The sequence below is a fragment of the Punica granatum genome, chromosome 7 (assembly GCF_007655135.1).
Source record: "Punica granatum isolate Tunisia-2019 chromosome 7, ASM765513v2, whole genome shotgun sequence".
NCBI lineage: Eukaryota > Viridiplantae > Streptophyta > Magnoliopsida > Myrtales > Lythraceae > Punica > Punica granatum.
Window position 1 is genome coordinate 4,925,692 of NC_045133.1, and position 25,956 is coordinate 4,951,647.

Below are 25,956 nucleotides of genomic sequence, written 5' to 3' on the forward strand. Positions count from 1 at the left end.
GAGGTTCTGGGTCCGATACTCACCAATGGGACTTCTATGCTCCTTTATTTAGCTTTATTTTCTTTCCTTATATTAGGCTATATTCCTCCCCTATTACCAAAAAAAAATCACCGAGAAAAGAAAACCAATTACACCTGTTGTTAGAAAATCTACAATCATGGTGTCCAATAGGTAACACATTACTGTAATCCTAATGCTATTGCTCGTGTCTACCATCTTATCGCACAGGAAAGAAATCTTAGTCCAACTGCAGACTAAGATGACAGTCGTCACACGATCCCTCTGTAAAAGATAACTGTTGAGATTTATAACGCCCTACCCAAGGATCTGATCATCATGATCCACTGCAAGTCCAAGAACGACGATCTAGGACCCCACACGGTCTTTGCTCACCAATTCTACACATTTAGGTTCCGGGTCAACTTCTGGGAGACTACGTTGTTCTTCTTCAGGTTCACTTGGAAAGACATTTTGGTCACGCTCAATATCTTCGATGCCTGGAGAGAGAGGTACCGGTGCCTGATGTACTGCTGGTGGGTTGCTCAGGGCAATGCCCTGTTGGGTTTCAAGCAAAATTACAGTATTGCAGATATCCATTTCATGTGGAGGCCACAACCAGCAAATGTGTCGACAACAAAAGAGGGATAAGTTAGGGTGCACGAGCTGTCTGTGACTGTTTAATGTCATGGAAACAGGTTGTATCCTGTCAAAAATAAGATTTTTGTATACGGAAAAAACTCTGTTCCTAATAGCTTTATTTGGAACATCAATACTCATTTCTTCACAGGCGAAATTCTAATCACGACATGATCTCATAGGAATAAATCATTTGATGATCCGAGAAATTTTATTCATTTCCCAGAATAAGAAGAGTTCTATCACAAACTATTGTTGTGCCTGAAAAGTAAAAAGAAAAACTGTAGGCCGGTCTCATTTCAGTTAGCATTGAAAATGTTCGATAACTTTTCCAATAAACATATACGAGGGTGACACGAGCTGGGCCTGACGCAAGGAGAGGAAGAAGAAGGGCGATCTCATTCCCAAGGTGAAACCCGAGCGGCAGAAGATGAGGACGAGGATGAGGGGAAATGTGATTGAGGAGCAGATGTGTTGCTTGCAGGCCCTGAAGTTTCTAGCAGGGAAGATGAACTTGGGGTTGGTAAGGCCCGACATTGTGAGGATCTTTAGGGGGCATTTACCCTGAGCAGCTATGACAGCCCGATGCACGCTTTACAGAAGATATGACTGCATTTTTTTGTTGTCCCATCCATCCACTAGTGCGCCCGGGCAGACGGGGCAACCGAAAGGCGGTCCCTTGGGAGCTGGTGGAGATCACTTTGCTGGATCGTTTATCTGCAATCGGTAAAAAAACATTTATAGCCAAATTTTAAGACACAGATGACATATTCAACCATAGACCATCGTGATAACGGCTTTGGCTAATCTAGTCACTACATGTACAAAATGACTAATCTAAAGATGTTGTTGATCATACCATGTGGATCCACATGAAGACACAGAGATAACAGAAAAATCTACAAGCAGCACATGTTGCATGAAGAATTGCTACAAGTACCTTGGAGTTGTTACTGATCTCTAGATCAGAGTTCATTATAGATTTTCTCGATGCAACTCTTCTGTGCCTGCTGCTATGATTATGCCCTGACCTTGCATTCTTTCTTCTGCAGCGATCAAAGAGGAGATAGGAAGGAAGAGAACATTTGTCAAATGAAAGAGGATAAAACTTACTGATGTAGAATCGACGAGTCAGGGAATTCTAACACGGGCCGACAGTTGAACAAGACACACGAAGTAGTATATGCATATATGTGCCGGGAAAGTTTTATGCCGCGAATATTTTCGAATGCAAAATCGAATGAGAGTGACACCCCAATCCTAATGTTACAATCTCTCTTAATTCGAACCAATGCTATACCTTTTTGTGCCAGCTTGCATTATGCAACCACCCCATCCCTCTAAGTGCCGTGGAGATCCTCATGATGTTCGGCCTTCCCAAGCCTAAGTTCATCTTCCCTGCTGAAAACTTCAGGGCCTGCAAGCAACACATCCGATCTTCATTCACATCCTCCTCTTCCTTGTCCTCATCCTCCTCGTCAGGCTGCAACTCGGGTTTCACCTCGGGGATGGGATCGCCCTTCTTCTTCCTCTCCTTGCGTCGGGCCCGGCTCATGTCGTCCTCATACTTCTCCCACAGCAGGTCCATCCCCTCCTCCCCGCCTTCGCCATTGTGCCGTTCCTCGAACAGCTTGCACGCGAGCGTCCTCCGCCATTCCTTCTCCTTCCTCATCGACCCGAAGCTCCCAAGGCCCGTGCTTATCTCTCCACGAAGTTCAATGTTATCAACTGACAAACTGAACTTCCTAGAGCCCTGCCTCCTTGGAGTTATTATATTCGGTACCTCTGCATTGGATTCTTCCCTTTGCCCTCCATCAACATTAACAACTTTCTTGGACACTGTACCATGTGGTTTGACTTCTTGTCCTTCTTTCACATGGAAAGCATTGATCTCACCAAATTCTTCCTTTTCTTGGAAAAGGGCTTCTTCCCTTGTCGCTGCTAGGTCTTCGTCTGCCGTATCTGTGGTTGTTCCATGGATCAAGAACTTGTCGACCGTCTCTTGATCTCCGGTTTCTAGGACACCTGCCACCTCCGATGTTTCGAACAGAACCTTGTACAATTCAAGCTCCTCGGAGAGCCCGGGACATGCTCCGGCGAGGAAAAACGCCAAAGTCGAGATTAGGACAAGGGAGGTGGTGATGAAGAGAGGGGAGAGGAAGGACAGGAGCTTGACAATGTAGGGTGAGAAGAAGAGGAAGTAGCAGAAGTAGAGAGGCTGAGTGACAGGAAAAGAACAGAAGAAGATGAAATTTGAGACAAAGACACCAAACCATCGGTGGAAGGCATACTTCTTGGCAGGACTTAACATCGGTGACTCCGGCATTTTCCGTCGACGACGAAGACGAAGAAGAAGGAGAAGGAGAGTGGATGGGGTTGAAGAGGAGAAGGGCGTGAATGAAGGGAATGATAGATAGAGAGGGAAAGAGAGAGTGATTCTGATGGAAAGGGAAAAGGTTGGCTTTAGAAGGCTTTTATGCTGATTTTCCACATACGTTCCTAACAACCGATTTTCTTCTTCTTTCTTCCTTCCTTTTTCCTTCTTATTCATTTCAGATTTATATCAAGACCAAACCATATGACGGAATCCTCTCTTTTGGGCAACAGCAGATTCCTCTACTGTTGAGCATGATTTATGTCACTTCACATCCCATTCAACCAGCACTACCTCGTGTCGAATTCCATGCATTGCGTAATTCTGAAATATTTTCGTCGGTAGAGCAGAAGAAACCTTTTGCTTTTTCCCCGAATATAAGGGAGATCTATAGGTCTATTATAAGTGTTAGGAGACAAAAGATAAAGGAGCACAAGACCTCTTACTTTTACCATCGAAAATCGAACTTGAAACTTCTAAATTCCATCCGAGAAGGGATAAAAAGAAAGGAAAATAAAGAGGTATCAGAAGGTGGAAAATGTACTTGAAACTTCTTAATTAGAGCGAGGGCATCTATGATTGCACTACACCCCCTGTTCTTACCGACTATTTTAAGTTTTTGATAAAGTGGAAATATATCGATAAATTGCGATTTCCCTTAATATATGTACATTTGAATGAGATTCACTTTAAAACTATAACCATTTGGAACGCAGACATTCCGACACACAATCAGAGATTCACTTGAACCTTAAAAGTCATTCGAAATAAATGCAGTTTCAGCACTTTTTCAAGTCATATATCTTATAAATTTTCAATTTGAAATATTAGAACTGGGCTGAAATGAAATGAATTCAACCACATCAAGGGACGTAAGACGGAAAAGACGAATCTCGACCGAGGCCGGTAGTGGTGGCAGCAGTAACATTTTGCCTCTAATAATAGCAGTCCCATTTTTAATTATGAGAGACGGGCATCTCCTCTTTATTGACCTTTACTTCCGACATCGTCCATTATTTTGCAATTAATCAATCGGTAGGGTGTCTCCTTTCATGGCAAGTTTGTGGCCTACTTAATAAAAATAACACGTTTGTAGCATCATCTACCCTCTACAAATTTCCCTAAAATTGCAATATCATAGCATGTGAATTTGAGTATTTTGGGTACAAAAGGCATCCTTCTTTTTCCTTTTTTCCCCTCCTATTTATTGGGCCAAGAATTAATTCGAGGTAACATGCTGTTCCTACTATTTTAATGCACTATGATCAACAAGATAAAGAAAAAAAATATTTTTTCAGTGAGATCATGAGTCATTCTTAGTTTATTGGTTGAGACTAATTCTCGTTCAAACTATAGTGATAGATCTAAGAATTTAGTCCAAGGGGGTGAAATTCAAGGGAAAGCAACATAATAGAGAAGTCGTAAAATTAAGAGGAGTAAACGAGGATAATTTCATAGAAAATGATAAATTCGGAAAAACATAGTAGAGATTATACAATCTTTTTCCGAGTCCAAGGGGCCGACAACACCCTAAATCTGTTCTTGCATTTAAGCATCGATTTGGGTGGAGTCTAATCACGAGGTGCTTCCACATTAAATACCACGCTTTGTGTAAGGCAGATCTCTTCTGAAAGCAACAATTTTAGAAATTGTTGACATACTATATGCAAACATGATATCAGGGAAAAAAATTCAAATGGGCATTTCGTTGGATTTCATCATTTATCACCTGGGATTTAATTACCTTTTCCAGCTCTGGCATTGACCTATAAATGGACGTTTCATCACAACATGCTTGCACAAAACATCATACTTCTCATCCGAATTATCTCATAATTTTTCTCGCGCTGTCATCGGACCACGGGTTTCGATCGGTTCCTAATCTTGGCATTATACCTCCCAATATTTCTGTTTGTTTTGCTCCCTATATATGTTTTTGGTACCTATTCTGATTTGTACATGTGGTATCGGATAACCTACGAGGATTGATGTAGTCGAACTCCCATGGAAGGAGGGGTGTTACGGCGTGCTTGATATACATTATTACTACACTATATTCGCAGGATGAACAATTGTACATCCGATGAGTTTGAAAGTGAAGTCATATTACATATCAAGCATGCTTTAGTGCTCCATCTTCCATCACATGTAGGCCCTCATAATTAGTTGTGGATCTTGCATATGAATTGGAATATGATTAATTCAGAGTGACATGGAACAGAAAGAAACGAACAAGGACTAGTAATCGAAGGAATAAGCAGATGAGCAAGCTAAAATAGTCATTTTAGCCGGCATAATCGAAGCAATAAGACTTCACACATGCAAGTTTATATACATGTTCACTGCTTAATCTTGCTTTTCTACTTGTTGTTGTCATGCCCCGATAATCATGGATCCAGTAACATTTACAGCGAACACTGTTTCGGTTCAAACCTTCTCTCGGATCGGTCTTGATTAACTAGATTAATGTTCATCATTTGCATTTCGATGAACCTTAATTATAAGTGGAGCAAGAGAATGGACTATCATGAGGAGATAACTACTTGGAAGGGACAAATTGGAAAGGTAAAAGAATTTTAAAGGCTACTCGATTATCAATCGAGTGCTTGCCCGTTGCATGCATTACCCTTTGTGATAATTTCTTGCTTTTGTCCTCCTCCATCTTCTTTTGACCTTCCTGTGGGCCCCTTTGTCTGTCGTTGCGACCTTTATCGTTCGAGTCCACTTATTTGTTTCCTAGCTCGTAATTGCACTTCTTTTACCCTGCTTTATTCTACCATCCATTGATATTTTCTGGAATTTATAGGATCTTGTCTGCAGGTACGTGTTGTACGAGGTGAATTGGACCAATAATGTTGCTTAGACAATTGTATTGGTGCGATAATTGGTCTTCTTCAGTATGTTTCTGGCCCTCCACACAGAGCTTGAACCTTGTTTCTGAATTAGGTTTTTAGGAGTTGTCGAGATCTTGAGGATGAAAAGTTTTTGTAATGAGGTAGGAGTTCGTACGTGAGCGAAATCATGATATATTGCGATATATAGAACTAGCTAGGGCTTTATTGATCTCCCTGAAAAAATTCCTAATGCTATGTGCAAAAGTTGATATATGTTGATGAGTATAATTGTTGATCTTGTTATCGCATCATTGATTGATTTTGATCATTGGTGGTGGGTTCAATTATCGATGACATATTGACCACAAACATTTCAAGGTAAATAACGAGAGTAACCAATGTCCACTTTTTTTCACTATTAACGATCATACGATCATACTGTTAGGGAAATGGGTGGAGACAGATCGATCGGGAGGCGATGTGGGATTAACACGATAGGATTCGAAACGCGAATGACGCTTTCTAAAGAGAACTATTTACCCATACACAAAGTTGCTAGAGGGTTAAGGCAAAGGTCCTCTCGGGATACAACGAAACCTTATGAATTCCTTTAACTAGCAAAATCGTGGAATTCCTTAACTCTCACTCTGATTTCTGAAATTTTTTTAATCATAATTTTCGCACTATAGCATCTCTATTTATACGCACTTAATGGACACTATCGAAGAGTCAGAACCCTTCGTATTGGACGTAACTCTTAGATGGAACATTACCCATGGATGAGTAATTAATGATCTTACATGAACACTTAGTTAATGTAGACACTTCCATATACATTACTTGTCTTGCACTCAAATGTATTCATTGAATGAATGAACCTTCACTTCGTAACCCGAATTCGTCCAAATACTCATGAATCACACTAAGTGACCCATTAATAAAATCTAGTGAATTTGCAATCTATAATTTCCAACAGATACATCATTGTTAAAAAGGAACATAATCATATCGTCCGAGGTTAATTAATCATATCGCTTGAGGTCAGCTCGCATATGGAGCGCGCTTACTAACAAAGATGGGAAGTGGGCTTAGTTGTTGATTCTCCTACAAGTTGTGATAGGAGCTTTGAGGGCAATCGTTTCAAATTTATGTAATTTCCGATGAGAAATCATATAATATACGATCGGAAATAAAATGGTATCTTATAATAACAAGTCGAATTGTGTATCTTGACAAACAGGGCTTACATGTCTTTCTGCATTGGATAATATTGCGGTGCCACAATGATACATACAACTTGAGATATTGGGTCGTATTGTTGATATTGGCTTGCTTTGATGGCTTTGATGATAATCCTTCGTTCCCCATTCTCATATGGAGACGCCAACAATAAATAATGGAATGTACCTTCATAATTCAAATCTTTTACATTCCCGGGCGGTTGCGGCCAAATGTGAAGCATGATGAAGAAAAATACCCGATACTGTTATGGTCCGTGGATCGTCTCTAGTTGCACCAAGGTAGGAAATAATAAGTAATGTTTTTGATCAATCAACCATGTTATAACCGGATTAAAAGATTTGATACTATAATTGTGTCTTTTTTTTTTTGCTAGGTGATACTATAATTGTGTCGAGAATATATGATAGATGCGGAAATGAAAAAATACTGACGTGGGCCGCTCTTGCATTAGCCTACTTTTGCTGCTATAGAGCCCAATAATTTCGACAGTGGTCTGATAAGCCCTAAAAAACCCTAATAACTCCCTCCCTCCTCTCTCTCCCTATTTCTGGACCATTGCGTTGCTCTTCCTGCTGAAGATTATTATGCGGAAGCTCGATTGAGGGTCCCGAGCCTCTCGAGCTTGAGTGTTGCTGAGCTCGGGCTCGATGGGCTCGGTCGATTGGGAGGGAGTAGCTCGATCGGCTTCCAGCTCCGAGTCCAACTTGTATAAGCGAGCTGGGATCGGCCCTCAATCGAGCATTTCCTGTCGTATGTTGGATTGTTTCCTGTTGATTTGGGCGGATTTTTAAAAGGGTAAAAGGAATTTTTCATTTACTTTCTGGAAAATTTTGATTAGCTTACAGCTCCATATGTTGTCTTCATCCTGTTTGGTCAGTGCTAAAGATTCAATTTTTCTCCAGGTCTCTGTTTTAAGTTTGCTTTGAGTCCTCTTTTCTGTCGACGGAGTATGGATTCTTACTTGTTTAGAAAAGGGACTGCCAGATGATGATTTTGGGATATCAGGCAGGGGATTTGAAACCCATCTCGTAACGTAATTTCAATTGTTTGTTGTTGATTTCGACGGAAGGTTATAAGGGTACGGGGAAGTTCATCATGTTTTTCGAAAAATGTGATAACTTTCCAGCTCGTAATGTTTCTTCATTGCAACAACTTTTGTTTGGTCGCTGCTAAAGATTCAGCTTTTGATACGGAACAGATTCCAATGTTCCATATTTGATTTGAGTTGCTCTCAGGATATGCGTTCTGTTCTTGTTCAGAAATGGAAATGCCAGATGATGATTTTGGGATATTGCGCAAGGGCTTTGAAACCCATTCTGGTGGGGTAATGAAATAAACATTCATGTTACCTATCCCTTCTGATGGCATCGGCATTGTGAAATTAGTTGTGCTTGTGTGTTTAGTTTGTCTTGCAACTTATGTGGATTTTCTTTTATAGTCAGGAAAGAAGGATTTTTTGTTAAGACCAGGGGAGTGGTTTCACTAACGAATAGGTTTACTTCGCAGTAGCCGTGTTTGTTCGAACATTGTAGATTTTTAAGGATTATAAGTATTCAGTCATTTTAAGAATGCGGGCTGTCTATCAGTTGCCCTTCTCGGGTTGCTAGAGGAGAACTGGTGTTTTATAAAACTCTCAGATTTCTTCTTGCGAGTTTCTTAAAGTCCAAATATTGTCGCACAACATGACCACTTGTTCTGCAAATTGCTCTTGAACTATCTAGTTGCTTGGAGATATGTAATTCGACTATGATGGCGTTCTGATATTTGACATGATGAGGTCAAACACAAATTGGTGAATTACCAGGGGCTTTTCAAAGGATGAGGTTAACCTTTCTTGAGGTAAGATTGCTATTTTGTATAACCAGGAGCACTGGATGGCAGAAAGAGATGTAAGGTTGCTTTTCAAGATTGTCTCAGCGGCCATTTCCTATATCAGAAGCAAAAGTCGACTATGAAGGGCTTGCTCACACTGCGCAGGGAAGGACTTGCTATCCAGGATCTTGCAAAGTGAAGACCGGACTGCCATGATATTAGTGAGCATAAGTCAGTAGTCGCTAGTGAACCAATAAACTGGGAATTGCATGTAGTTTTATTAGGGAGTGGGGTGGTTCTTGTATTGGTTCTGTATGGTTGCTAATTATTTTTAGGCTTGAATTAGTCCGATTTTTAACAGTGTGGGGCCTCACGTGATACCCTGTGATCGATTCAGAGCAACAGAGGTCCCCATGGTTAAATTGTCGGTGGAAGTTGCGAATTCGATCGGATCTTAAAGAGAACAACATGCTCATAAAATGTCTGCCTTCGGGTTGTCATCGGCTTTGCTTCACAATCTGATGTTTGCAAGCTCAATGAATGCTTGTGGAATAGTTTTCTTTCCCTGACTTCAGAGGGTTATTTATTACTGTAGTTCAACTTACATTTTGTATGTATGCGGTGCACGTGATGAATGAGGCCCACACGCATTGCTGTGCTGACACAAGTAGTAGTGAATCTTATGGCCCGGTGTTTGAAGAATACATCGAATGCCTGATACGTAAATAAGATTGATTTATGCCATATTCTTGCTCAAAATCGTAATCGCGATTGCTAAATCAAGTCTGAATCGGACCCGAATCATGATCAAGAAAAACCATCCAAAAACGAACCTTTTACCGATCCCGTCCGGTCGATTCATCAGATTGGAGCCCACACCTGTGCGACCAACCATCCAAGTTCCTTGTCGGACTCTCACCCGGCTGTACCTTCGGGTCTTTCCGTTATTTGTGGCCAGGTCCAATGGCATTTGCGGTATTTCAGACTGTGTGCACGTTGTCAGACACACGTCCGTACATACACCGGGTGCATGAACCCAGGGGCAAACCAGCAGGTCGGCTCGAACTCGAAGCGCGCCCGAAGCTTAGGAGCACATGCGCTCGGGTGCACGCCGCATACATCCCGACAGATAAAGAAGTCAGCTTGAGGTGGAACCAGAAGAAACGCGGACCCATCCTCCTCGGTCCCATCGACACGAACAAAGCAAAATCCTAAAAGCGTGCTCCACTTGTTGTCGTCGTCGTCCCGCTCGCAGCCCCCCCCCCCCCCTCTGTCACATCACACAGCAAGCCAGCGAGACACCCAGAGAGAGGAAGAGGAGGAGGAGGAAGACGACCGCCATTGTTGTTGGATTAGAAATGTTGAAGCTTTCTTGTAATGCTGCCACGGACCAGATTCAGGCGGCCCTGGCCCAATGCACATTCCGGGCACACCCCAGACCCAGATCTTCCCCCGCCGGCGTCCGCCGGAGGGGCGCCGTCTGCTGCTCCTCTCCTGCCGGGAAGGCCTCCGTCCTGACAGCTGTTATCCCCCAAGATGGGGCGGCCCTGGTGGACCACCCCGGCTCCGGCAGCCTGGCGGACCGGCTGAGGCTGGGGAGCCTGACCGAGGACGGCCTGTCGTACAAGGAGAGTTTCATCGTCAGGTGCTACGAGGTCGGGATTAACAAGACCGCCACCGTCGAGACCATCGCCAATCTCTTGCAGGTCCTCACCCTGCTTCAATCTAATTCATTAATTCACGTGATTGATTCGTGAAAATGGAAGCGAGTATCGGCGAATTGGAGCTCCTCTCGAGCAATCCGAGTCGCATGCATTGGCTGCAGATTGGTGTTTGTTTGCTTTGAATCTCAAAAGCGATTAGTATCCCTGACATGCATAATCTTTGTGGCTTTCTATTACAATATTGGGTGTCCTCATTGTCTGTCAAGCTGCATTTTTTCGGAGTGGATAGGGATAATACGCGATGTTCGGGTTGTAATTTGCTTCTTTGATATGATTTCGTTACTCGCTTGATGTTTTGTCTGGAGTTGAAGTTTGCTTCTTTATGATTATTGTCTGCCTCAGCTGATGTATAAACTTGTTAGAAGATAGAGTTATTTGGTGAACTTTTCATTTTTTCTTGGATGCAGGAGGTTGGATGTAACCATGCACAGAGTGTTGGATTTTCAACTGATGGGTTCGCTACGACCCCTACCATGAGGAAATTGAATCTGATATGGGTAACTGCTCGAATGCATATTGAAGTTTACAAGTACCCAGCATGGTGAGTTCCGTTGTTTCCTCCCGCTTCTGCTTTGTTCTTTTTCTAGCTGTAATTATTCTATTTGTCTCCTTTTTGTTAATCGACAATATTATTCAATGCTTGATATGCCTACTGCATTGCTGTTGTACATGGCACAGGAGTGATGTGGTTGAAATCGAGACATGGTGCCAAAGTGAAGGGAGAATTGGAACAAGAAGGGATTGGATACTGAAGGACTATGCCACTGGCGAAGTTATTGGAAGAGCCACAAGGTAGGCTACTCTCATCTGAGAAAGAGAGGCTGCAGAGGAAAGATAATACGTAATAATGAGCAAAAGCAGTATATAATGACTATATGGAAATGAAATTGCTTGGCTATGCCGTTTTAAGGTTCACTTTCTTGCATGTTAATAGAGACAAGCAAAACAATTGCTTTGCAGCTAGTGCAGCATAGTTTATGTCATGCATTTGCTATTAGATATGCCACTTAGCCTTAGCTAGGTTGTGTAAGTTATCTCTTGTTGGTAATTCTGACATTATTGAACACTTTACATTGGCTGGTCTGCAAGCTCATTCTTTGCTGTGTTGAACTATTGAAGCATTTCCATCAACGTACTCGGCTCCATTTGTTTCATGGAAAATCATTTACGGGAAAGTACTTTCCCCATTTTCTTGTGTTTGGCAACCCAAATGCTCTTTTGTCAACCGAAAATACTTTCCAGTCAAACCTAAAACTAAAACATAAAGTATGGAAAGTGTTTTCACCAAAAAATTATGGGAATTCATTTTCCCACCCTGTCTCTCCACTGTCACGCTTTGTCTCTCATCCCATATCCCTTCTCTTTCCTCTTCCCTACGCTTATCAGAACAAATTTCTTCTTTAGCCTTTTTTATTTCTTATTTTTTATTTTTCGTTTTTTCCAATAAAGGTCTAATTTTGGAATTCGTTTTCATAGTGTGGCCAAACAAATTGATTTTCTTAATATTGTACCAAACACCTGAAAATAAATTACTTTCCTCAATTTTTTTTTATTTTTTTTTATTTTTGGGGATCAAATCCAGTGTAGCTCTTCATTCATAAAACACATCAGTTTACAGAGAACCCAAGAAATGGGCTATGCAAGGATTGATCCAACACAACTTACCAGTACAAAGCAAAACGAACACACAGGCCTTATTACAGAGAAAAAGCAAAACAAACGTAGCTGTCTAACAATCAGTGATACCCCATTTCTCAAGTAGCTCCTTATGACTTCCCTGCACTTTCCTGCAATGGTCTTTGCAGCCAATCATCCTTGCCTGCACAGTACTCCTGATGGATCCCCAGATCCCCTAAAAAATCTTCATGTTCCTTGCTTTTCAGATGAAGTATAAGTATCATTCCATGCAAGTCTCAGAAGACTTACCCAACTAGACTGGCCTTTGGGGAACTTGATAGACCAATCAAGTTCTTCAGACCAGCTTCCCACCATTTTCTGGATACCTCCCTCTTGCAACACCCTCTCCCACACTTTCTTTGAAAACTTGCAAGTAAAGAAGAGGTGGCTCCTGCTTTCTTCTTCTTCATTACGAGGGTGGCAGGTCTGATCTATTCCAACATTCCATCCTGCAATTCTGTCCAATGTGGCAAGTTTGTTGCTGATAACTAACCATCTAATAAAGCTGTGCCTCGGAATGATTGGTGTGTCCCAGACAAGGTTATACCATCTCACACGATCCCCTTTATGCCTTAGACCATTCCAAGACAGTGAACTTCCCTTTCTTATCGCCAAGCCACATAAGTGCATCTTTTTTCCCAGTGGTTAAACTGATACTGGCAACGGCATCATGGATCAACTTCCTATTCATATCCCTACTTTGCCTCTGAATCCCTCTAACATGTCTGACAGCTTCAGCAACTGTTGAGTAAAGAGGAATGCCATATCTTTTTTTTCTCATTTCCGTTATAAGTGGACAGTTTGAGCTCCAGTTATCAAACCAGAACTTTACTAGTATTCCATCCCCCAGTTCATGTTTGATGAGAGGGTAAGCAAGACTCCGTAATTTCAAAAACTTTCTCCATGTATATGAGCAGTTACTTGGAACAATGAGATCCCGAAAGCTTCTTCCCTTAATCACATATTCATTAATCCAAGCTATCCAAAGTGAGCCTGCTCTACTCAGCAAAAGCCATATTAGCTTCAGATTGCAAGCTAAATTCCATGAGCTTACAAATAACCTCCCACTTCATTTTCGTTCCTCTTCCATCTCCACCCTTGCCTTTCCAAAGGAAGGCTCTACATTTATGTTCCACGGCCTTAATGACCTTCTTGGGTAATATAAAAGCACTACACTAGAAGTTCACCAAAGAGTAGATTACTGACTTGATTAGATGAAGCCTCCCAGCATAGGAAAGCTTCTTAGAAGCCCAATTATCGATTCTTTGAGTGATTTTTTCAATTAAGGGTTTGCAATCCCTATCAGAAAGCCTCCCAGGACAAGTGGAACACCCAAGTAACGAACAGGCAAAGACCCTTTCTTGAAATTACTGATTTGCTGCATCTGCTGAACTTCTTCCTTCTTGATGCCTCCACAGAAGAACTCTGTTTTGGCAGAATTAGGTCTCAATCCTGACATCTTGTAGAATCTATCAAATATCTCTATGATAGCCTGCAATGAATCAGCTTCCCCTTTAAAGAAGATCAAACCATTTATCCTATAGAAAACCATTTATGTGAAACAAACGGAGCCTTAAAATGAATTAGCTTTGCTAGATGAAAAAACCTTAGCACTGAATAAGTTTGGGTGAAAATTAATCTTCTATTATTATTGGTGTTTTCACAATGCAAGTCCAAGATATTAATGTGCACATGCATGCAGTGATGTAAGTTTCAATCATAACTCTATAATTGAGTTGATTTGCTCTGATTTCGTTGATAAATCTGGTTTCAGCAAGTGGGTGATGATGAATCAGAACACTAGACGACTCCAGAAAGTTGATGATGATGTTCGCGAAGAGTATCTGGTTTTCTGTCCACGAGAACCAAGGTAATATGCTATTTAGCTTTGTTTTTGTCCTATCAAAGCAAAACTTGGAATTCTGTAGTGTGTTTCAATTGACCAAGTATAAGAACAGATCAGCACGCTCTTTGATCTGTACTTGGTGATAGGATAGAACAAGATTACCCTTTATACCTGGAAATGTTTGGATCTGGGTTTGAAGCATGATCAGTGTAGGCTCGGGGTTTGTTTATTATTGGGTTGTCATTTTCTTTACTTACAAGGAGCCTCCAGATTTGCGATTCCGAAGACCAGGACAGATTACTTTTACTTCAACTGCTACTTTTTTTTCTGTTTTCTGCAAGGAAAAAATCCCAGTTATTGGATTTGATTGAGAAACGATGCTTAATGCTTTTGTGACCATGCTTGTCTACAGGCTAGCATTCCCTGAAGAGAGCAATGGCAGTTTGAGGAAAATACCTAAACTGGAAGATCCTGCCGAGTATTCGAGAAATGGTCTTGTGGTAAGTTCAATATATCAAATCTGCAATATCTTCCATGTTATAAAAAATAACCTGCCAAGATTTTCCTGGACTAACTTTGCCAATCTCATTACCTATCTGAAATTTGTAGCCCAGAAGAGCTGATCTGGACATGAACCAGCATGTCAACAATGTCACTTACATCGGATGGGTTCTGGAGGTTAGTACGATTATACCCATAGGTGTTGTTTTACGTACTTCCTCACTACATTTACCAGCATATTGCAACCGAAGAATGTGCTTAGTTCTGATCAAACTAGCCATCGGCTCTACATAATTTTTCCTGGCTCTTCCCATTTGGACCCTGTCTTGATACTTGATGGAATCTTCATGCCTGATTTATGTTTTCATATGAGTAAATCTTACTTCTGTATTCCCCGACCACAAGTAAATCGTCTTGCATTGCTCATAAAATTGCATAAACTGCTGCCACCATTTATGCTTATGCCTAGAGCCATCTAGCTGTATGGATGAAACTAACATTGGTAAAAACTTGTAAAATCAGCATCTGCATGTTCAGATTCATTGATTGTCTTCATCCTTAATTCAGTTTTCATATATCTTGGAAGAGAAACTGCTTCTATTGCTTGCCATCTGTCCGAGCTTTATTAGCACTAGTCATATCTTGTCACCTACTATCATCGCCCTGAACATTTTTCCTTTTTTCCATGTCAGAGCATACCTCAAGAAATCATCGACTCTTACGAGCTAGAAACCATTACTCTGGACTACAGACGAGAGTGCCAACATGACGACATAGTTGATTCTCTCACCAGTACTGAACCAACCGAGGACTCCGAAAGGTTACAGGAGCTCAAAGGAACAAACGGATCCGCATCTTCATCGCTGAAACAAGACCAGGAAGACTCTCATCAGTTTTTGCACTTGCTGAGGCTCTCAAGCGATGGGCTCGAGATAAACCGTGGCCGCACTGAGTGGAGGAAGAAACCCTCGAGATAAAGAAGTCTTTTTTATCCTGCCTCATTTATTGGTATGATATATATATTGTATCTCTCTCACACGCTTTGTTTCTTGTTTTAATTGGATTTGGCGCCAAAAAGACGCATGTCATTTAGGTGATAAATCTGTGCTTATGCTATGAGTTTCTGCATCAAAGTTTAAATTACATAGAGTCCATTAAGTCTCTTTTGCTGTACTCCGACCAATCGGCTGTACAATTTTGAAGTCTATGATTGGGGTGTATTGTCTAGAACATGTAACAGAACGTGTCCATGGGACTTAATGATCAAAGCTTCAATTGTCATACATTTTCTTATTCCTTGTAATCAGGCTGAGTGGCTTTAGACTGCTTCGTTTTGGGACTCTCCTTGGTACTCTCCTGGCCTACTCCGGTAGTGTTTCCTTCGATACTTAAGCCTCATGGTAAAACTACTGTACCGTTTGCATGTCCAACAAAGGTTTGTTGAGGTTTCAAGAGGTTCTATCTCAAACGATGAAACGATTGATCATAAGCATCATGAGCTAGCAGCCACATTCAACATGTAAAGCGATACTATCCTAGTGTCACAAGATTCTTGTAATATTTCTAGACTTCATGCCTCCGACCCTATCTTCGAATGAACAAAAGACATCAACATCTGAAACGACCCGACAGGTTCTATAGCAATATACAAGGAACTCAAGCAGTGGCAACCAAGACGCACGTTCCCAGAGTAAATATAACTCAATCTCTCCTATCAGACAGTTCACTTTGAAACAGCACAATGACATCCTATATAGATTTGTTGTCCCAGCACGAACACTCCCTGCAGAAGTAACAAATATAACCATTAACCAGATACCAAAAGGATGCAGAAGATCCTGCTCATCAAGCATGTCAACTCAAGAAGAGAATTCCAACATCCCGTATCTCTGGTATTCAACATGAACAAAGGGACCAGTCAAGGGCCAAATTTTCATCTAGGACAGGAGCTGGCTCCTTAGTTGTTTCTCAAATTGAAAAACATGATGGTTATGACAACAAACTACGATTGAGTAGAAGGAACTCTCTATATTCCAATAAGAAGTTCCCACCATCAGAGCTTTCCAATGGAGAACAGCACTCAGTATCGTTGCTCTCTTAATGATATTAATGACCAGCCAGTTCGTTCTTCAAAAAATTAGAAGCGACGAGTTCTCATGCTTTGCGATATTTCTATACATAGAAATAGTATCCAGAATGATTGAACTGATGCCACCTCTCTGACGCAACGCACAGTAAGAATTTCAATAGGCAAATCTGCTATAGAACCAACCTCGATCAAGTGGTTGCTGGGAGAAAAACCCTGATGAGATCTTTTGTGGCAACTGGTTTCCTGCAAGTAGGACATTTACCCTGAGCCGCTATGGCAGCCCTGATGCATGATTTACAGAAGATATGACCGCATTTTGTCGTTGTGCCATCCACTAGTGTGCCCAGGCAGATAGGGCAACTGAAAGTCGGTCCCTTTGGAGCTGGTGAAGATGACTTTGCCGAGTCCTTCATCTGCAATATAGTAAGAGAACATTTACGCCAATCCTAAAGACAGGGTTGAAATATTTATAAATCCATTATGATAGCAACTTAGGTTCATCTAGTCACTATTTTTACTGAGTGATTAATCAAAATATGCCATTGCTCACACCATGAGGACCCACATGAAGACTCAAAGAAAATGGAAAAAAACTACCAAGTAGCATATTTTGCATGAAGAAGTGCTATAACTACCTTGGAGTTGCTACTGGTTTCTAAATTTATACAAAGATCAGAGTTTGTTACAGATTGATTCGATGCAACTCTTCTGCGCCTGCTGCGATGATTATGCCCTGACCTTGCAGTACTTCTTTCTTCTGCAGCAACTAAAGAGAGAGAGAGTGAGGGAGAGCAGAAGAAAACATCTGTCATATGAAAGAGGAGAAAAACAATGACCAACTTAGTTTGACAAGACATGAATGATGAAACGGTAAATGTACTTAAATTGCAACATGATAAAAGACGGCCTGCATCTCTAGCGACTAAAATGACTAGTAAAGTTCGTAGAAATATTGGATAGTATTGAAATTAAAAAAAGAAAAAGAAGAGGAATCGGATCGTAGTTCAATCATCTAATTGACCAGTTTCAATTGCCTTTATGACTAGTTGGTAAAATCTAGAATTCTCAGTCATCCCAATTGCCTTTTTTTATTTGTGCAGAGTAATGCTGAATCATATTATTCTCAGGTAATTAACTCGTATCCAACCAACTACAAAATTCAATGATTGTTTTGACTTTCATCATAAAGGTCATCCTCATTTCTTTCCCTCAGACAACCTCCGTCAGCAGAGGATGAAGCTCAATCAGAGCAAAGATGTACAAGAGAAAGAAAGAGTTAATTCATGTCATAACAGCAAAGGTGAAATGTTACTAATCATTAGCTACCGCTGAGGTCTTTCATAAGGACCACGTGATCAATTTATGTGGTGGAAAAAGGGCAAGTCAGACACAAACATGCTACAGAATGGCACCAGATGACCAAGATGACAGAGGAAGTACTGAGTGGGGACTTAAAAAACCTGACTCCACATCAACAACAGCAGGTCTCCCGCGATTCCTCCTGGCCTTGCTTCGAGCCTATAGAATATGGAACACTATAAACATTTGCAAGATCAAGAGGTGAAATAAATGGAAAGAAATGCAGGCTAAAAGCACTTACCTCTGCAAATGCCCTAGGAGATGACAGCAGAACATCGTCATCAATGGCATCAACATCAATTGGCACCGGCGGCTGAGGCTGCCTATGTTGGTTAGCTCTTCCCTGAGGTGGATCTTGAGTACCTTGCACTTCAGGGACCTCATTTGGCAGGGAATTAAGATCCAAGTCCAATCCCATCCTCCGACGCCGGCACACCCTTACAGGGCGGGTCCTAGCTGCCTGAGAGCTCATACTAATTCCAGATAGAGCTCTCACAGACAGAACATCTGAAGCCTTCCAAAGAAAAAGCAAGAATCAGAATCAATTGCAAGTACCCTAATAAGGTTAAAACTTTGATAAATGATCCCAAACCGAAAAATTCATCTCCATCTTGAAAGATCACATTTTTTCTTCTGGGAATTTACAAGAAAGCAAGCAAGCAAGCAAGCTGCGATCACCAAGAACATCAGAAACAGTCTATCTCATTTCAAAAACAAAAACATAGAAGCTGTCATCACCAACCTAAACATCTTAGTCCAAGACATTGTCTTCCCTAAGTTTCAGCCTCAGAATAATTAACACGGCCTCAGTTCATCAGATCAAAAATATAAACTTACATCACCACATAGACATGTAGCAAATGATGATCTATAAGAAAGCCAGGCTTCAAATTGCGACAATGGCTCTGGACAACAAATATTTATGTCCGAAAGCCTTGGCATTTGCCCCTGAAACCATGGTGCCGCGAAGAATCGCATAAAACCTAAAGACTTCTTGGTACCCTTTTCACTGTAAATTCTACTTGCTGTAACTAAGACACACACACACAGAAGCATGAACTCCAGTACTAAACTGATCATTATCTTTTATTTATGCTAAGCAAATTCGAATCATCACTAGCAAGCAGGAATTTCCTTTCCCAACAAAAACACTAAATCAACACGCAATAAACGAATCAAGCCAAAACAACCACACATTTAACGAAATCTTCACAGGAAACGGGGCAACTCTAAGCAGAAACAGGATCCCAACTCCCAAGATCAACAATTTAAGACAAAGAACAAGAAAAATTGGGGCTAACAAAACAATCACCGGATTATGGAGTTTCTTAACGACGATCAGACTTATTCATCGAAGATAAGCACCTTGAAGTGGGGAAAATGGACCCCTCAGAGGAGCTGAAGCAACCCCTTGCAACGCAGCCTTGGTAGTGAATTGAAAATGGGAAGTCTCTCTCACAGTACTTGCAGATGGACTAGGGTTTCCAAGTTTCAACCTGTACCCAGCTGATTGCAGACAGCAGATTCAGAGAGAGAGAGAGAGAGAGAGAGAGAGATGTCTAACTCTGAGTTCCCAGTTAAGGGAAGACGTGTCTGTTCAATTTCTGAAACCGTACGATATTTGGAATTTCTTTTAGGAAAAATTCAGACATTTTTGTGTTTTTTCCCCCTTTTTGAGAAATAGTACGTTTGCAGAGAAGGGACGACAAATTTCAATATTGTCTTTGAGGGCTTACAAAAGCGTTTAATTGAAACTTGGCCACAAAACAAGGGGTCCCTTTCGTGTTGTCGCACGTGCAAAGAGATATCCAAGTAGAAAATTATGAGCAAGCCAAGCTACTAGGGACCGCCTATGTCATTTACCAGAATTGACCTCCGGGTACTCTTTTTTTTTTTTTATGCTGAATATACATCTGAATACTTGATTGGACGGATTTACAATCCTAAATCAGTTAATACATAGATTTCATGAAGTGCTTTTAAGAGTTACACTCCTACTTGTCAATATTTTATAAATAAAATATCTTTTATTTTCTATTTTTGCTCTCATAAGAATGAATACTATTACTTATGATTAGGTAAGTCACCTTATCCACGCAGCACAAGTGTCCAAATTATTTTGTTGGATCTTCATATTCGTCATCCCATGATTCGACAAACTTCGAAAATGGAAAGTGAAAAGGATTAACATTCCTCGTGCTTTATTCACCATCAAATTAATCTCGATATCAAGTGTGGTTGCAATAAATCAATCTTTGTTATTTACATCGGTCAACTCTTTGGTTCATTCCCAATTAAAGTACGCGCATGGTTATTGATGGTGCGTTTAATTTCAGAGTTAAAGTAATTTTGATTTTGATTGTCTAGTGTATTGAGTTAAAATTAAAATTAAAATGTTTGACTTGAAAAATATATATTTTTGTTGTATTGTGTGTTGATTTAAAATTAAGGTTAAATTTTTTGTAATTTTAATTACGAAACCAAACGGAGCATGAAAATTTGAAGATAGAGACGAAGTCCGGGTTAGCTGTCTCGGGAGAAGGTATAATTTGGGAAGGAATATGACGTGAGGAGAAGGAGCGGAACTTAAAATAATTACTCAATATATAAGGACTGAACTGTGAAATGAACAGAGCTAAGGGTACATGTGCAATTAATCACATGGCTTCTATGGGTCAAGGTCTTTGTGACAGTCCCCATGCCCAATGGACGGTGCTGCTGCTGCCTGCTGGGGCCTGCTAGGGCAAGAGATTGGCCGCCCTTTTATAATTTTCAGAATCTCCTTTCAGTCCCAAAATAAATAAATAAATAAAATAAAATAAAAAAGCAAAAAAGATAAAGATAAGTACCAATAAAATATATCCATAAATTAATTAATTATGGATTACTATTCAACATGCTCCTAATTTATCCGTTTTGCAGGACTGAAACAACAAACATGAGCATATCAGGTGTAGCAGAATACATGCCTCATACTTCGCCAGCATCGCTGGTGAAAGTTCCCACTGTATGGGTAGTAGAATCAGACGAATATACCATGTACAATATGCCGGGGAGCGTAGCAAAGAGCTCCAATGGATTGAGAAACCAATGGTTTGTAATAGTTGCAAACTCAATGCTCAATACAAGTCGAGATGAAAGTGTATGATTTCATATGGCACAACCGAGAATATTGAAATTTCTGACCCGGAACATCAAAGGAATTCACTGCAAAAACTGCAAATTTCTTATTCTAAGATTTTATCTGCAGACTTTGTCCGGCACTTGAGCTATAAGCGGAGCAAACATCAATGTTTTGAGACCTAACATCGCTTTAACTTCGACAGGAGCAAGCGGTAAGAGTTTTTGAATCCAACTATAGCTAATAACCTACTTATCCAAAAAAAAAAAACAAAAAGAAAACAAAAGTTAAGCTAATAATAACCTGCAGAAAATGTCCGCAGTTGTCCTCGTACAATGAACTGCTTGAGATAATTAAGACAGGTTAGGAGAACACCCTAATCCAGTTGTTTAGTTAGAGATGAGAAGGGCAGTGGAAGAAATTTTAAAAACAAGGTAGAAGACTCGCAGCATTTGGTCAGGAACAAGATGTTCGATGATAACCTGCAGTTCAGAGAAGAGCCAAGGTCTCGACAACTCGGTTAATCAACTTTGGCAGCAAAGGACAGCATCCTCTATCTGGATCTCTGGACTAGTGAATCTGCAATTTGCTCTGTCGAAAATGGTGTAGTATAAGCCAAAGTAGACCACAGGATGAAGTAGAGGAAGGTTATATTGCATGTCAAAGGTTCAAGTACAAGGCAGGAGCTAAAGAGACAGGCTAGAATGCTTGCGAGAGAAATCAAATTGGAAGGATGCACAACTACTAGGAATGGCAAGATCGAGTTGGAGGATGACCGGCATATACTATCCCTCACACAATCACTAGAGATAGTTAATGAAATGATGATCTAATCGGAGATTACAGTGCTGTGAAACCTCCATTCTAAACAATAACCAATATTTTTTTCTGCATCCGCAATGTGATTGATGCCCAGTGACTTCCCAATAACTCAAATCCATATAAATCTCAATAATTGCATAGCAGAAATGATCCATCATACTGCAAACACTATAAACAAGTAGAAAGTTTTTTCTACGAGAAACTACAAGCTTACAGGTGATACATTAGTTGATGGAGAAATTGAACACTATCGAAACAAATCAAGACGAGAATGAAAATGTTATTCTACAACAACAACAAAAAAAAAGAAAAGTGATCTATGGTTTTACTTGATAAATGTACCCTTTTATTGATTTCTCAGGGAAGCATGTATGTCTGAAGATCCATTGCTGCTTGATTTCTACTTAGATCAAGTTAGAGATATCCCAGTTACACTTGGTGTTCTACAGCTTCTCAGTCAGCCTGATCATGAATGAATTTACTGAACCTGCATCGAGAACAATCCATGAAGATTCAAAGAGTTCATGGAAGAAATCTGCTCCAATCTCCTCAGCTGCATTTCTGAATGCAATGCCAAATGCGTTGCCCTGAACTGCCCCAAGCCTAGGCTTCCCGCAAACTCCAACGATCAATATCTTATTTGGATCTTGAGACAGGCAAGCACAAAGAAGTGGCTTCATTCTTGCTCCTTTCTCTTTCAAGGCGTCCATCAGAAAGTAACAGAATTTAGTCAAAGCTTGGGGATACGCCAGCAACTTCGTGTCAAACGAATCTTGAATCTTCACCCACCTGAATTTTCGACCGCTTCTTATCGAGCCTTTCTTGGTTATTGCTGCACTTCCTTGTCTCAGGATCGCACGCTGTATCTTAATAGCATGTTGCATGCCAGCCTTGAGCTTGTCCAAGTTGCCCAACGACAAGGCATCATATGCTTCTCCAAATTGTTTGGAAGCGCAAGAACCATCAGATTTCACAAATGATTCAAGCAGTGCTGTGACCCCATATACTACATCTGCCGCAGACACCTTGGAACTGTAACCATGGACCCGCAGGAAGCTGCGATAGTAGAAATTATTTAGTCCATACTCAGGTAGAAACCGTTCAAACTCATCTTTCATCTTCCTCTTCACTTCCAGCTTCATGTACTGGAACTTTTGCTGGCAATCCTTGAGTGCGAAACCCATTCGGGCAAGAAGAAGTTGGAGCTTCTTCATACCATTGTCACTCCACGTCTTTAATTTGGTTGCTATATACGAAGAACACAACATGGAATCAAATAAATTCCATTCCTGCAGCAACATCAATCTAGGCTCATCTTCATATGCAATCCTAGAGGATTCTGGGGCACGAATCTTTGTGCCGTCTTTGAGAGTGACAGAACTTACTAGATCTAAATTTCCTGAACTGTTAATGTGCTGCTCCAGCTCCATAACCCCAGCTTGGTACCTCTCATCGGTTAGCCTCTCATGCACAAATTGGTCTGTCAGCGATACACAAGCCAACCACAGCAGTTCATTGGTGTTCTTCCTCAAAGAGTGGGACAAGTCATACATCAGACACCCAGAAGGCTTCCCGTGAAACGTCCCCATGTGATAGTAGTCCTTCTTCAGCTTCTTATAAAGCTTGACAGGGTCTTCAGCATCCTCTTCAGCGACCCTCCTCCGTTTCCTCGAACCACTCCCATTTTCCTCTTCCTCACTGTCACTGTAGCTCTCATCTTCACTGTCCAAATTGTCATCAACCTCATCATCACTATTCAAATCACTCGCACTTGCCAAAGCTGACACATCAAAATCATAGGCCAAATCAGCCTGCTGCTCATCATCCCTCGTGTAAAGAACCACCACCTGCTCATTTTGTTCACTCAAATTATGCAGGTGAATGGGGCGATGGCTATCCACTACAAAAACCCGAGCTGCAGAGCCCAAATTCAGGATCTGCCGCAAGTCCCGGTGGCATCCCCAATTAATGAGAAGAATCGAAACCGGACTGTCAGAAGAACTCAAACTGGGTCCAGTGTATTCATGGATTTCCCGAAAGGACGATACCGGGTAGCAGGCATACTGGATAGAATCAGACTCGAGGACATGGAAGATGATTTTAAGGGCACAGAGCGAGTCCGCATCCGAAGTCGAAGGGAAGATGAGCAGGGGCGAACCCGGCGCAGACACAGCAGATTCACGGAGTCGGGAATAAAATAACTCGACCCTCTGCTCTCTCACCATAGTGCCTCAACCAACAAAAGCCCTCCCCAAAATTCTCACATAAAACCCTAGCTAATTTCAGCTGCAGCAAGAAGTGCACAACTCAAATGAAACCAGCTTGGGCTAAATTAAGCTTCTTCGCAGTTGGGACATCGGAGGAATAGCATGGGGAACGTGGTCCCGAACTATGAGGCCCTATCGGATAAAAGACACAATGCGGACCAATTCAGGAGATATTTTGACATTGAAGAGCTGGATAAAGCTCTGCAGAGCAAAGAGGGAACAAAGAGAAGACGTTCCGGGAGAAGGGCAGGGTTAGGATGAGGAGTACCTGAAGCTCTTCGGCAGGAAGAGGAAGAGGAAATGCCGGCGGCTGTTCTCTCGGAGCCTCCAATCCGATCTCTTAGGTAGAGAGAGAGAGAGAGAGAGAGAGAGAGAGAGAGAGAGAGAGAGACTGCAAGCGAGGGAAAGAAGGACAGAGAGACAATAAAAATGAATGTTTTTTGAATTTTATGAAAATTCAAATATTTTGAGGCGCCGGAAACGTTTGGCGCCATAGAGGAGGAGGAATCCTCTGCTTCGAGCTTGCCGTGGTCCATACTGACCCTCTCCTGAACCGTCCGATTCATACGCGTTCCTCATTTGACTCTCTTTCCTCGTTTGGTATCATTACTTGCATATTGGTAGCGTCCGCATTATCAAAATATGCGCCGGCACCATGAGAGTCGTGGACTTGGGTGATTGCATCTATAGCTCGGGAACCACCGTCAAGCGAATAGGCCCAGCCGACAGGGTCGTTCTTGACTGCATGATGATCTAGCTGCTCAATCGACCCCACATGACCTTGATATGGCATGTCACGTACTGCGGCTCGGATTGGCCTCTGGCAGAGTTTTTCTTTGGTGATTATGATTCCAACAACTGTCAGCTAGGCATAGGACGATTCGAATTCTACGTTTTCTAATGAGTATCATATAAGAAGCTAGATCACGCAAGCCTGATGATCATTGCAACACATTAGGGCCGAGAGGTGGGTCGGATCCCCCGCCCATCACCTTCGAACTTGACTGACCATCGTATGTGCTCCTAACGATGCCAACCTCACAGAAAGAACTCTCCAATCTTCGTTGGTGATAACCTACGGCAATGACAGCCTTTGAAGGCCACATCAGCTAAGGGTTGATGCGGGTGATGCTGAAGCTGTCAGCGTGGTTCTTCAATTGTTTGGTATCGTTGGCCAGCCGAGCAGATGACCTCTGGCAGCTCACGGCTACTCAAAGACGATGGTCATTAAAATTGGTCCACTGATAAATTGGATCGATTCAAATGGTTTGCTAACATTTCCGGCAGGTATATGTTGTGGCTAGATGGCTTCTTTGGACCCCGATTGGTCCTTCTTGCGTTTTAATCATTATCATCGGATCATCATGATTTGAGTGAACAGGGAGATCTCAATGATATGATGAGCAAAGTGACGAGATAGAAAAGAGAAACTCATTCTTCTCAAACTGGATGCAATGTGGTTCGAGTTTTAGGCTGGTTTACTCGTTGACAATAGGGAAAGACACGCATTCCATTCGGTTTTAGCCAAATATTGTATTGAACTACAGATCCTGTCTGATTCGACTACGGTGCAAGGCAGATTATCCCTGAACCAACTGATGTACCCAGCTCGGTTTAATCAAAGCAATGACATCCTTATTCAATCTTTAGAA

At 41.4% G+C, this 25,956-nt stretch overlaps 4 protein-coding genes and 1 long non-coding RNA gene across 6 annotated transcripts; 2 read left to right on the top strand and 3 right to left on the bottom strand.

Annotated features, from left to right (window-relative positions):
• Window positions 1-815: 815 nt before the first annotated feature.
• Window positions 816-3,116, bottom strand: LOC116214827. Its single transcript, XM_031550304.1, has 3 exons — window positions 1,937-3,116; window positions 1,577-1,682; window positions 816-1,353 (listed from the first exon to the last, which is right to left on the bottom strand). Exons 1-2 carry the CDS (start codon window positions 2,960-2,962, stop codon window positions 1,656-1,658), a joined length of 1,053 nt encoding a protein of 350 aa, XP_031406164.1. The 5' UTR covers window positions 2,963-3,116; the 3' UTR covers window positions 816-1,353; window positions 1,577-1,655.
• A 4,450-nt stretch (window positions 3,117-7,566) lies between these two features.
• Window positions 7,567-9,467, top strand: LOC116212669. The gene is made up of 2 exons (XR_004157894.1): window positions 7,567-7,881; window positions 8,952-9,467. It is a non-coding gene; the product is annotated as an uncharacterized LOC116212669 (long non-coding RNA).
• Window positions 9,468-10,144: 677 nt separating this feature from the next.
• Window positions 10,145-15,939, top strand: LOC116212667 (oleoyl-acyl carrier protein thioesterase 1, chloroplastic). The gene is made up of 7 exons (XM_031547307.1): window positions 10,145-10,604; window positions 11,030-11,163; window positions 11,301-11,414; window positions 14,074-14,169; window positions 14,558-14,645; window positions 14,755-14,823; window positions 15,339-15,939. Exons 1-7 carry the CDS (start codon window positions 10,257-10,259, stop codon window positions 15,621-15,623), a joined length of 1,134 nt encoding a protein of 377 aa, XP_031403167.1. The 5' UTR covers window positions 10,145-10,256; the 3' UTR covers window positions 15,624-15,939.
• A 163-nt stretch (window positions 15,940-16,102) lies between these two features.
• LOC116212668 (uncharacterized ATP-dependent helicase IRC20-like) lies at window positions 16,103-19,429 on the bottom strand. Its single transcript, XM_031547309.1, has 6 exons — window positions 19,407-19,429; window positions 18,336-18,608; window positions 18,196-18,253; window positions 17,371-17,540; window positions 16,919-17,148; window positions 16,103-16,429 (listed from the first exon to the last, which is right to left on the bottom strand). The coding sequence occupies exons 2-5, from the start codon at window positions 18,564-18,566 to the stop codon at window positions 16,924-16,926; spliced, it is 684 nt and encodes a 227-aa protein (XP_031403169.1). The 5' UTR covers window positions 18,567-18,608; window positions 19,407-19,429; the 3' UTR covers window positions 16,103-16,429; window positions 16,919-16,923.
• Window positions 19,430-21,297: 1,868 nt separating this feature from the next.
• Window positions 21,298-24,724, bottom strand: LOC116212925 (cell division control protein 45 homolog). 2 transcript variants are annotated; one of them, XR_004157969.1, is made up of 3 exons: window positions 24,573-24,724; window positions 22,380-24,436; window positions 21,298-21,806 (listed from the first exon to the last, which is right to left on the bottom strand). XR_004157969.1 is itself a non-coding variant. In XM_031547680.1 (2 exons), the coding sequence occupies exon 2, from the start codon at window positions 24,260-24,262 to the stop codon at window positions 22,481-22,483; it is 1,782 nt and encodes a 593-aa protein (XP_031403540.1). In that variant the 5' UTR covers window positions 24,263-24,436; window positions 24,573-24,724; the 3' UTR covers window positions 22,159-22,480. The 2 variants fall into 2 exon arrangements, 1 of the variants encoding a protein (XP_031403540.1); XM_031547680.1 differs by lacking the exon at window positions 21,298-21,806 and having other exon boundaries at window positions 22,159-24,436.
• Window positions 24,725-25,956: the final 1,232 nt, after the last annotated feature.

What these genes read in the sequence shown, in the direction of transcription:
- LOC116212925 (XM_031547680.1), bottom strand. Translation starts at nt 24,262, where the DNA reads ATGGTGAGAGAGCAGAGGGTCGAGTTATTTTATTCCCGACTCCGTGAA.
- LOC116214827 (XM_031550304.1), bottom strand. Translation starts at nt 2,962, where the DNA reads ATGCCGGAGTCACCGATGTTAAGTCCTGCCAAGAAGTATGCCTTCCAC. An exon ending in ATGCAAGCTGGCACAAAAAG is followed by an intron (nt 1,683 to 1,936) that starts GTATAGCATTGG and finishes TGATCGCTGCAG; the next exon opens with AAGAAAGAATGCAAGGTCAG.
- LOC116212667 (XM_031547307.1), top strand. Translation starts at nt 10,257, where the DNA reads ATGTTGAAGCTTTCTTGTAATGCTGCCACGGACCAGATTCAGGCGGCC. An exon ending in CCATCGCCAATCTCTTGCAG is followed by an intron (nt 10,605 to 11,029) that starts GTCCTCACCCTG and finishes TCTTGGATGCAG; the next exon opens with GAGGTTGGATGTAACCATGC. An exon ending in ATTCGAGAAATGGTCTTGTG is followed by an intron (nt 14,646 to 14,754) that starts GTAAGTTCAATA and finishes TGAAATTTGTAG; the next exon opens with CCCAGAAGAGCTGATCTGGA.
- LOC116212668 (XM_031547309.1), bottom strand. Translation starts at nt 18,566, where the DNA reads ATGAGCTCTCAGGCAGCTAGGACCCGCCCTGTAAGGGTGTGCCGGCGT. An exon ending in CTCCTAGGGCATTTGCAGAG is followed by an intron (nt 18,254 to 18,335) that starts GTAAGTGCTTTT and finishes CATATTCTATAG; the next exon opens with GCTCGAAGCAAGGCCAGGAG. An exon ending in AAACCAGTAGCAACTCCAAG is followed by an intron (nt 17,149 to 17,370) that starts GTAGTTATAGCA and finishes ACTATATTGCAG; the next exon opens with ATGAAGGACTCGGCAAAGTC.